At 50.9% G+C, this 10,606-nt stretch overlaps 1 protein-coding gene across 1 annotated transcript; it reads right to left on the reverse strand.

Moving 5' to 3' along the window:
- Window positions 1-7,945: 7,945 nt before the first annotated feature.
- ASCL1 (achaete-scute family bHLH transcription factor 1) lies at window positions 7,946-10,013 on the reverse strand. The gene is made up of 2 exons (XM_084794381.1): window positions 8,707-10,013; window positions 7,946-8,384 (listed from the first exon to the last, which is right to left on the reverse strand). Exon 1 carries the CDS (start codon window positions 9,431-9,433, stop codon window positions 8,747-8,749), a length of 687 nt encoding a protein of 228 aa, XP_084650507.1. The 5' UTR covers window positions 9,434-10,013; the 3' UTR covers window positions 7,946-8,384; window positions 8,707-8,746.
- Window positions 10,014-10,606: the final 593 nt, after the last annotated feature.

Here is a 10,606-nt window from a genome sequence, read left to right on the forward strand (position 1 = left end):
AGCTCACGACAAGTATCCTGTGTCAAATCCTATCCTAAACCAGGGGATCTCCGTAGCACATTAGTTAGCTTCTTCATTGCTGTCACAAAACACCTGATGGAAACAACGTATAGGAAGAGAGGTTTATCTTGGCTCACAGTTTCAGAGCTACCAGTCAGTCATGGCACCTGAAGGCGTGGTAGTGGGATTAACTTTTATCCATGGCAACAGGAGCAAGATGACTGCAAACAGGAAACAGGACTGGGTCAGAAGTGAGACCGGACTTTAACTCTCAAAGCCTGGTTCCCCAAGGGTGGGGGTGCTACAATCATCTATCCGCTGGTCCCCCACCGTGTTCCAAAGGCTTCATAACTTTCCCAAACAGCACCTTCCATTAGGTGACGCAGAATTGAAGCACATATTGCCATGGTGGTGGGGGTGGGATGGGGTGGGGGTGGAGTGGGGGAGGATTTACATTCAAATCGTGACACCCGGGACTGTGTGGAAGATGGCTGAGAACGCGCTTGTGTGCCAGGGACGCCTTCAGAAGCTCACATTGCTCCCTGCATCTTATTGGAGAAGTAAGAACCTAGGATATGGTGGGAAGCCTATAAAATTCGGAGTTAGGCAAACTTGAGTTCCAAGTCTGTCTCTGTCACCCCCTATAGCTGTGTGGCCATGGATAAGTCCTGTTGCTTCTCTGTGACACAGTGGTTTTCATATAAGAGTATATACCATCTTCTATAATAATAGATCATTTTCAGGGACTGCTCCTAACCATAAGTAAAAATGTGATGCCCGGAACTCGAATTTATGTTCAGTAGATGACGTATCAGAATTTAGCCATCATCAGACGAGGTGGTCCACACCCTTTAATCCTAGCACTGGGAGGCAGAGAGGCAGGCAGATCTTTTGTGAGTTCAAGGTCAGGCTAGTCTACATTAAGAATTCCAGGACAGCCAGGTAGAGATCTTGTCACCCGAGGATGGGGCATGAGGGGTGGGGGTGGAGTGGGGGATGAACAAGACAAAAGAAACAGAATATAGTTGTTCACCAATATTTTACTCTGTGCCTTATAAAACAAACAAACAGCCACCTCTTCGCAGCCTTGGTGAGTAAGCACCGATAGCCTCTCTCCCAGGCATTGTAAGGAGAAAGCAGAGCTGGAGACATCTCTGCACACCTAGACTCTTAAGAGAAACAACACTCCTCCTCTGCGCTCGCTCGCTCGCTCGGACCCCAGTTCCTTTGGCTTGCAAATCCTTGCTCCTTTGGCTGGCAACTTCAAGGGGTGGAGGGCCAATTCGCCATGGCGGTTTGTACGTGCAGCATGTCTGACAGGCTGGGCGAGGAAGGCGTTAATGTTTTCTGACAGGCGACCCCTAATTGTGGGAGCTTTTTCTTCTGGGGCTCTCTGTGAAATTCTGACTTAGGCGAGCAGCATAAAACGAAGAGCTCAGGCATTGAGCAGGGCTTGCCCTACACTGACCGACCGGGGTGGGGGGAGTGGGGGTGGGGGCGATCTTGGGGTAGGGGTGGCCCAGGATTATTCATGAGGACTTTTCAGCTGGTTTTGTCTTTTAACTAACCTTTGAGTTTGATCAGAGGGCTGGCCGGCCTCCCTTTCGCCAAAGGCCCTGCTGGCACCTGGACAATGGAGACAGACTGTTTTTCTAGTAAAGAGAGATAGCTGAGGGAGGCCTGAGCTGTGTGGACTCTCTGTGGGGAGGGCGGGGGTGAGGGGGGGGGCAGAGAACACGCCACCATTATTTCTGCCTGGGTCTTCTGGATAGGGAAGGTTGTTGACACAATTCTCAACCCCCCAACACTGAGGCCACCGTTCTGTCTGCTGCCTCTCCACTCTGAACAACTCTATCTCCCTCGTGCACACTGTGGGCTGGTTTTCCCATCGGGAGTCTCAAGTGCCACGCTTTTAGGCAGCGAGTGTACTTCTCTCTCTCTCTCTCTCTCTCTCTCTCTCTCTCTCTTCTCTCTCTCTCTCTCTCTCTCTCTCCATCTCCTCCTTCTTCCTTATTGCCTCAATCTACTCCAACATAGAAATGTTTGACTTTGCTGTTGAGATTTTTTACACAGGAAACGGTGAGGGAGAAAAAAAAAGTGGAAAGAATAAGTGAGTGGAGAATAGAGAAAGACAAAAAGAAGGGGGTGGGGTCGACGACAAGGACAGTTCCAGAAAGATCCAGCAGAAGTGGTCCTAGGACCGCAGAAGGACAGGTCCAAGCTGCGGAGCCTGGAGTTGGGGCTAGGTTGCTCCGCAGGGACAGCGGTGGGGGAAAAGGTCACTATGCATGCCCTTGCTTTTGGCAGGTGCGGAGCTTTTGTCCCCTGCATCCACTTCCGGTGCTGGACAGCTCAGATTCAAGGCCCAGACCTCTATGGCTCACTTTGCGGAAAGCAACTCCTTTAAAGAAGCGTGGGTTGGCGGCTTTCCCCCAGCTCATCCCCAAAATAGCCCTGATAGTCACTGCTTCAAAGGCGGCTTTGTGAGCGGCTGGCCGCCTGCGGAGGGGCGCGCGCCGGACGTTCTGGGAGCGCGTCCCACTGGGCTCCGCGACGTCTCTTCTTCCTCATTCTCTGTGCCTTTCTTCGTCTCTCTCTCTCTCTCTCTCTCTCTCTCTCTCTCTCTCTCTCTCTCTCTCTCTCTCTCTCTCTCTCTCCTCTTCTCCCTCTCTCTACGTCTCTTCAATCTCTTCCTTTTCCTCTCTCTATTGTCCCTCTTCTCCCAATTTCTTTGACTTGGGTCTCACATCCTACCGATTCTTCCTTTTCAAACATTCCTCGCTAACGGGTCCCTAGTCTGCTCTCCCTTCACCTGGGCCCCCTCCCTTCTTTGCCCACTCCCTCTGGATCAGGTAGCCCCGCTAGTACCCAGCGCACGCAGCTGACAGCAGACGCATGCCTACAGCCAATCAACGCCCGGATGCGCTGCAGCTTGAATAAATCATTAAGCCCGACACGCGCTCAGGGCTAGCACTGCACACTGCAACTTGCTTCCTGCCATTAACCTACACACTCCCTTTTGTAACAACCTAATCTTGCATACAAAGGAAGAACGCACATAACTTGGACCCACGCTAGAGCCCAGCCCATTCTCAACACGCATTGGGGGAAAGAGCGTGAGTGTCAGGAGATGCATTTACTTCCCCTCCCTTTGCCTCTGTAACCTGGAATTTCTGGGAGACGTCTGAAAAAAAAATCCGGGTCATTTCTCGGCCCAAGAGTAGAGGGAAGTTCAGAGGCTTCAAAGCAATAAGAAAAGAGCAGCACACACTGCCTTTGGCTTTAGTACACTGAAAAAGCATCCTTAGTGGAGTTTTTAAAAGTTGGCTAAGACAAGCTTCCTAGAGTGCTTATATTGAAGATTCAAGTTATGATAATGAAGTCCTAGAAATGCTGGCTATTTAGCAGCATTGCATCATTTAGCGAGTGCTTGTTAATGACCTTGAGGGACCACTTTGCCCAGGCTCCTTTTCCCTTACCTGTTAGTCCCAGCACCGCCTCTGTACCAGGTTCAAAGAGACCACTGGGAAAGGGGACCTCCACTGGCCGCCCTGAGGCCTTTTCATTTTGTATTCATCTCTTAAAGCTGTTATTGTACGCCACGGTCGTGAAACGCATACCTAACTTCTTTTTCCAAACTTGCAGGTAAATTATTGTCTGAAAAGATGAAGCAATTTTTCTTTCCCCCAGAAATGGTGTTGAAGAGACCTTAGAAAGTCTCTTACTTAGAAACTCTGAAAAAATCTTACACAAAAGCGATGCATCCATTTGATCCTGCTGCACGGGAGTGGTGGTTAGGAAGCAGTCAGGGGCAGCAGAAGATTGGTCCTTAAAGAGGCACATGAGAAGAGTTAACCGGAGAGATAGAGATACATACAGGGGAAGGCAAGTGAGCCCCCGAGAGGCAGCATCTGACCAGCAGAGACCAGTAACAAGGGGAAGCCACTGTTTGTCACCTCCGAGCCAGCAAGAGGTGGGATTGTAATTGAAAGTCGACCAAAGCTGTACCTGTGGCAGAAACAAACTGACCAACTGTGGCCTTGGACCAAGGCGCCTCCACTTCCAAAAGCAAGTGAATGAACCACTGATACAGACACCCCCGTCCCCACCCCGCCAACCCATCTCTCCTCCTATTGCGTGGTGGCCTTCTTCTGGTGCCTCTCCCTAGCCAAACCTAGCAGGAAAGCCAGAGAGCATCCAAGCTCTGATGTCAGCCTGCTGAAACACAGGAAGGGGGGGGGGGCAGGAAAAGACAGAGAGCAAATCTGAAGGTTAAAGGCAGCAGAGTTGGAACACCACCATGGAACACTGCAGACCACCCAGAATCTTTTCTCCAAGCAATTGTTCCTGCCCCCCCCTCCCCAAGGGGTTGATAATAAACAAGACAGGTAATATGGTCATATGCTCACTGACACAAACATGACAAAGTCCCAGCAATCACACAAAGAAGAAGAAGAAGAAGAAGAAGAAGAAGAAGAAGAAGAAGAAGAAGAAGAAGAAAATCAACAACAACAAAAACATTCGTGGTTAAATCCTAGGAAGAAAAAGAAGGATAGGCTACAGAAAATGACTGACAGGTGAAAAGACAGGGTGATGGGGGGATGTTCCTTGGAGGAATGATGCAAGCTGGAATTTCTAAGAAAGTCCACTTGGATTCGGCTTTGAATCTCAGATACCATTCTGTGTAGGCTGTCCTGCAAATCCAGTCTGGAACTGTGATTTAGATACATTTGATTAGCTAGAGTGAGGGCGTGGGGGAACCACTCAGGCCCATTTACATAGGGTTTGTAATTTCTACCATAAGGATATGCATTAGACCCCTTTATACAGTTTAATGCACTTGCTGTGCACACCAAGGAATCGGGTTGTTTCTTCCCTGTGCTCTGATGTCCCTGTGGTAAGGCAGAGTGGAGATCTGTGCTTCCCTCTCTGCTGCATGTCAGCTTTGCTCTCCTTTGAAAATCTAGGTCAAATGCAACAGAGTACCATTTTTTCCATTGCTTGATGGGGCTACCTGAATCATTCCCCATGCATAGGTTCCTATCTTCAATGTTAAAAGACATGGGGGGGGGCGGGTAATGTGGCCTGGTAGCTCTCTCTGCTAGCAGCTCCAGTACTAGTGAGTACCCCCCTCCCCCTCTTTTTCTTCCTCTCTCACCCCACTAAACTCCCTAGTTCCCCACCTCTATTTCAGGCAGATTTCCAGCTTTAACTAGTGGTCTTGGTCTCCAGGCTGTTAACCGAATAAAATAGGTAAGATCTCTCAGTCAGTAACGCAAACCAAGTCTTCCTCCAGAGTGCCCCCCCCGAGGGGGGGAGGGGGAGAGAAGGGCAGGGAGGCTTAAAATGGGGCGGAGGGTGCACGATTGTTGGCCGCTGGGGTCTACATTTTGTATTTCGCTGACAGCCCTAAGCCCGCCGCGCAGCCAATGGGCGGCGGTGATTTATGGAGCTGACTAATGCTAGCTGAATACGGCCTGTCAGAGCTCTGTGAATGGCTGCCCTTCGCTGCACAAGCTCCGGCTTTGTGTTGCTAAGCGATTAGAGCAGATGTAATGAGATTTGCCCATTCCGAGCTTCGGCAAAAATTGTGTGTGTGTGTGTGTGTGTGTGTGTGTTGTGAATTTTTGGAGTTTGCCTTCACACTGTGACAAACAACCAGCTAACTTTGCCCAGAGTTTAACCAAGTCTTGATATTTCCCATTCAGATGGGTGTAAAAGAACACCTGTCCTTGCAGGCAAAAGAAGAACAGAAAAAAAAAATCCCTTTTGTATGGGTTGAAACATTATCCTAATGTTATATTCATAGCCATAAATGACTTGCAACACTTTCTTTGCATACCTTAGGCAGTTAAATCAAATGGAATGGGATGGGGGCGGCCGAGGAGCGCCTAGCGCTGGTCTTCCAAACAAGATAAAAACAAAAGCCTGTACTAAAGAAGCAATGCTTCCTCCAAGTAAGCCCTAAATTGGCCCACTGCTGGCAGAAAGTCCGATTATTTATGGCGATGGGGAATTTACTGATTTTTTTCCCCTTAATTACGCCCATCTCTATGAAAGGGACTGAAGCCTCCATGTGCATTCTATAGAGGGTCATTTAGCAAAATGACATCAGACGCTGTGGCATGCTCCATGCATAGCAGCTTAAAAAAATGATTATTCTGTGCCGCTAAATGGTATAGATATACCAACACAGACTAGATTTTTAACTCTGGAAGACGTGCCGGCTCCCCGCTCTTTGTTGGGTTTTGTAAGATGCATTTTGCGCCTGGCTTTCCGCTTGGCTGGAGACACGCAAACTGAATCTGCAAGTGATGCAGGCAGCGAGCAAGGAGCCTGCTAGAGGCCGAGTAGGATTCAAATCACGTCCTTGCTAACTGACAAGAAGCAAGCCAGCCAAAAAAACCCACCAATTTCTTTTTGAATCTTGGTAATTGGGTACTTTTACACGCTGCTCACGCTATTGGGATAGAGTCACAGGCTTAGATGGGCCAGTGTCTCAAAGCGACCACACATTTCTACGACATTTACTTATTCAAGCCTAATTCCTTCTGGAAGGAATTTGTTTCATATGGGCATTTTACTTAAAATCGGGATGTAAAGGATATGCATATCTTGAGGGGAAATATGTATATACTGAGTGAAAAATATGCACCTGGAAGTGAGAGCAGAGGAATCCACCCTGTCCCTGAAGTCTGTTTGCAGGGAGGGAAACTTACTCCAAGCCCCAACTTTCAGCACTACCCTCCCTAGCACCCAGGTCTAGACTGAATCGGGTCGCTCAGCTTGCCACCTCACCACAACGGACGACTTCAAATGGGCTGAGAGTGGAAAAGTGGAGATGTGGAGCTTCTCTTCCCAAAATACTGAATTGGATTTTTTTTAAAAAAAGCATAACATGTGGTGGGATGAGGCAGCTCTGGATTGCCAAGGGGTTCCCTGGGAGCTGAATACACCACTGTGAATACGACCCCACATACAACCATCACAGCCTTGTCGCTGGGGCAGGACTAGCTGAGCCAGCCATCTCCCTCAGTTTGCCACGGAGCACCCTTGGCACCACCCTGCCTCCCTCCCTCCCCCCTCCAGCCCTCCCTCCCTCCTGTTCCCCCCCTTCTCCTCCTCCCTCTGAGTGTTTTGATAGCATAGCCGCAGAGCCAAAGAAGACGTGGAGGCAGCTGACCTTCCTCCTCTCTCTCTCTCTTTTATAAAAAAGGAAAAGTTTTATTACAAAACTAGTTTGTATAAAACAGGGTTATACATGTTTTTGTAAGTTTGTAATAAAACAGCAAAGGTGGGGGTGGGGGTGGGGGAGGAAAGGCAGTGGTAGAAATTTCCAAAAGGCAACCTACAGGAACCAACTGGCCGCCACTTTGCGTTTGGACAGTAGCTGCATAAACTTTGTTCTCTGTGAACAGTTTTTTCCTTAATAACATCATTAATACATTAACAACGTTTCTATGAAGTAAGACACATTGGTGCTGAAGTCATTCTGGTGGCATTTAGATCTCACCTGTAAGGAGAGTTCTTTACAAAACCATATGTGGGGGGGGGGAGTGGCAATTGTAAGATGGGCTACACATCTAAAGTATGCAGAGGTAATTGCATTACATGTTAAAGTATCAAGATATACACATTTTAAACCATTTGTACAAAAAACTTCTATAAATCTCTCTCTCTTTCTTATGTACAAAAATATTTTAATATATCCCCAAACTGGTTAGGATAGATACAAATAGATTTTTTTTCTTATAATAAAAAAATTCACAAAGATTGGAAGCATTGTATGATGAAAACAGAAGCAAAGACGGTGGGAGGGAGAACCGGGAAGAGGCCACCAGGATAGGGAAAGCGTGTCCAAGGACTGAGTATAGTATAGCATAGCTTTGCTGCAGACCAATGTCCACACCTCGCTGGAATGGGGGTGACTGAGGAAAGGCATCAAGCCAGTTCCAGGGGGCTAAGACAGCTTTGACAGAGGGTGGAAGGTAAAGGCACTGGCAAGAGCTTTCAGCCCTTGCTTATCAGCATTGGCTGGGTGTATATGGCTCTATTGCTCCGGAAGAAGAACCCACTGCTTCCAGCAAGCCAGGCCAGCTGTTGAGACTTGGGTTTAAGGTTCAGGCACCAGTCACTCATCTCACGTCTGCGGATGATCGGAGTGCAAATGATATTGTTGGAGCCCACCCCTGTTTGCTGAGAACATTGCCTGTTAGTCAAGGTGCGCCCCCCGGCCGGCCTCCCCCCACCACACACACCCCCGGCGCCCCGCAGGTTGGTGGTCTGGTTCTGTTTGTTTTCTTTTCTTCTTCTTTTCTTGCCCCTCCTCTCCCCGTTCAACGTTGTTGGCGAGAAACACTAAAGATGCAGGGTCTGCTGCCTCCCTGTAACGGAAACAAAAGAGGTTAGTGTAAGTTTGGAGGGGAGGGGTAGAGGATGTGGAGGCCTGTGAGAGTCTGTCAGGTTAAAAAAAAAAAGTCCCAGAACTCAGTACCCAGGGTATCCAGTACTCAGTAGCCTCTATTCCTTGGAAACTTGGGCAAAGCCACTTGCAGGAGCCAAGACTGAAACTATCAAACTAGGATTTGAAATAGATAAACTAACAACAATACCCCCCCACCCCGCGTTCCTAGAGACAGCACCCTTCAAAATGAGAAAAAGGGGCCCAGACAAGAAAGCCTCTACTTACTCCCCAATGAAACACACCTGCTTCTAAAGTCCATTCCCAGTAGGGACTGGCAGCCCCTCAGAACCAGTTGGTAAAGTCCAGCAGCTCTTGTTCCTCTGGGCTGAGCGGGTCGTAGGATCCCTCATCGGAGGAGTAGGATGAGACCGGAGAACCCGCCATAGAGTTCAAGTCGTTGGAGTAGTTGGGGGAGATGGTGGGCGACAGGACGCCCGCCTGGAAGGCGGCGCTCACCGCGTCGTGCTCATCCAGCAGCTGCTGCAGAGCGCGGATGTACTCGACAGCCGAGCGCAGCGTCTCCACCTTGCTCATCTTTTTGTTGGCAGCGCCATTAGGGACGTGCTCCCTTAGGGTTGCAAAACCCAGGTTGACCAACTTGACCCGGTTGCGCTCGCGCTCGTTGCGGCGCGCCACGGCGGCCGGCTGTTGCTGAGGCAGGCTGTAGCCGAATCCGCTAAAGTTGAGCCGGCGCTTGCAACGCATCAGTTCCGGAGAAGAGGAGCGCTGGCGCTTGACCTGCTTGGCCGCTGACTTGTGACCGCCCCCTGAGGGCTGGCCATCGGCCACCGGGCTCAGCTGCGGCGCCTGCTGCGGCGGCTGCTGTTGCTGCTGCGCGCTCTGAGCTGCTGCGGCTGCCGCCGCCGCGGCTGCTGCTGTAGCAAAGAAGCAGGCTGCCGGAGGCAGGAAGGGCTGCGGGGGCTGCGGCTGCTGGCCAGCTCCGCTCTCCATCTTGCCAGAGCTCTCCATGCCGGGCCAAGGAGTCGCGGGGGAGATCTAAAGGGGTATGCGGGGTGCGCGGAGCGAGGGGAGCGGGACTCGGAGGCACAGTCAAAAGGGGCGGGAAAATAAAAAAAAAAGGAGAGAAGAGGAACAGTCCCGGAGGAAAGTTAAAAGAAGAAACGCGCAGAAAGCCGCCGAGTTCTCAGGCTGCAGCGAAGGAAGGTGCCTGGGCGATCGTCTTCCCTCTGCGCCGCCTCCTCCCTCCCCTCCTCCCGCCGCGGTTGGCTTCGGGAGCCTCGCGTGGCGCTCGCGTGTGCGGCCGCCGCCGGCGCCTACTCGGTATTAAAAGAAAAAGGGAAAGGGAAAGCTGCAGCAAAAGTCAGTGCTGGGCGCGCTCAGCCAGGTCCCGCGGCTCCGGAGCTGCGCTCTCTTGCGCTCAGTCTCTCCTGTTTCAGCCTGGTTCTGGGATTGTTTGGTTAACCCCCTTTCTTTCTAATTCCTCTTTCGCCCCCAATTCGCCCTCCCTGACGGGCTCCCAGCCGGTGCGCCTTCCACGTTCCCTGGCCAGAAGTGAGAGAGTGTTGGGCGGCTGCGGTGCGGCCGCCTTTTCAATGGGACACCCAGCCCCACGCGCAGCCCTGGCCCCGCCTCGCCCCCCACTCCCCGCTGCTGCAGCGGGCGGCTGCAGCCCCCATTCCCCCTCCTCTTCCCCCCACCCACCCTCTCAGCTCCCTCCCCTCCCTCCACCCCCACCCCCTCCGGTTGCCCGAGCCCGCTCCTTGCAAACTCTCCATTCAGCCGGGTTTGTTGTTGCAGTGCGTGCGCCTGGCGCGTGCCGGACTCCCGGCTGAATAAACAGCCTGCGCGCTCAGGGCGGTGGCTGGGGCGCCGGGGTGGGGGGTGGGGTTGGCTCTAGAAACGGGGGTCTTCTTTTAAAAAGGGTAAACGGATCTGGGGCTTGGGGTCCCTAGGTGGAAAGTCTGGAGGGAAGAGTGTCTTTGGAGTCTCTTGAGAACTTGGAAGAAAATGCACGGAAGGATTTAGGCAAAAAAAAAAAAAAAAAAAAAAAGTAGGAAAGGGAACAACACTTTGAGGTCTGGAGTTTGGGCTCCCCCCCCCCTTTTCTTCTCACTACAGTTATTCAGGAGGATTCTTTGCCGATCCTAAAACAAAACAAAAACTATATTTGCAATTAGGTTT

Source organism: Acomys minous (genome assembly GCF_964271855.1).
Source record: "Acomys minous genome assembly, chromosome: 9".
Lineage (NCBI taxonomy): Eukaryota > Metazoa > Chordata > Mammalia > Rodentia > Muridae > Acomys > Acomys minous.

Excerpts from the sequence above, each read along its gene's own strand:
- ASCL1 (XM_084794381.1), bottom strand. The coding sequence starts at position 9,433 with ATGGAGAGCTCTGGCAAGATGGAGAGCGGAGCTGGCCAGCAGCCGCAG.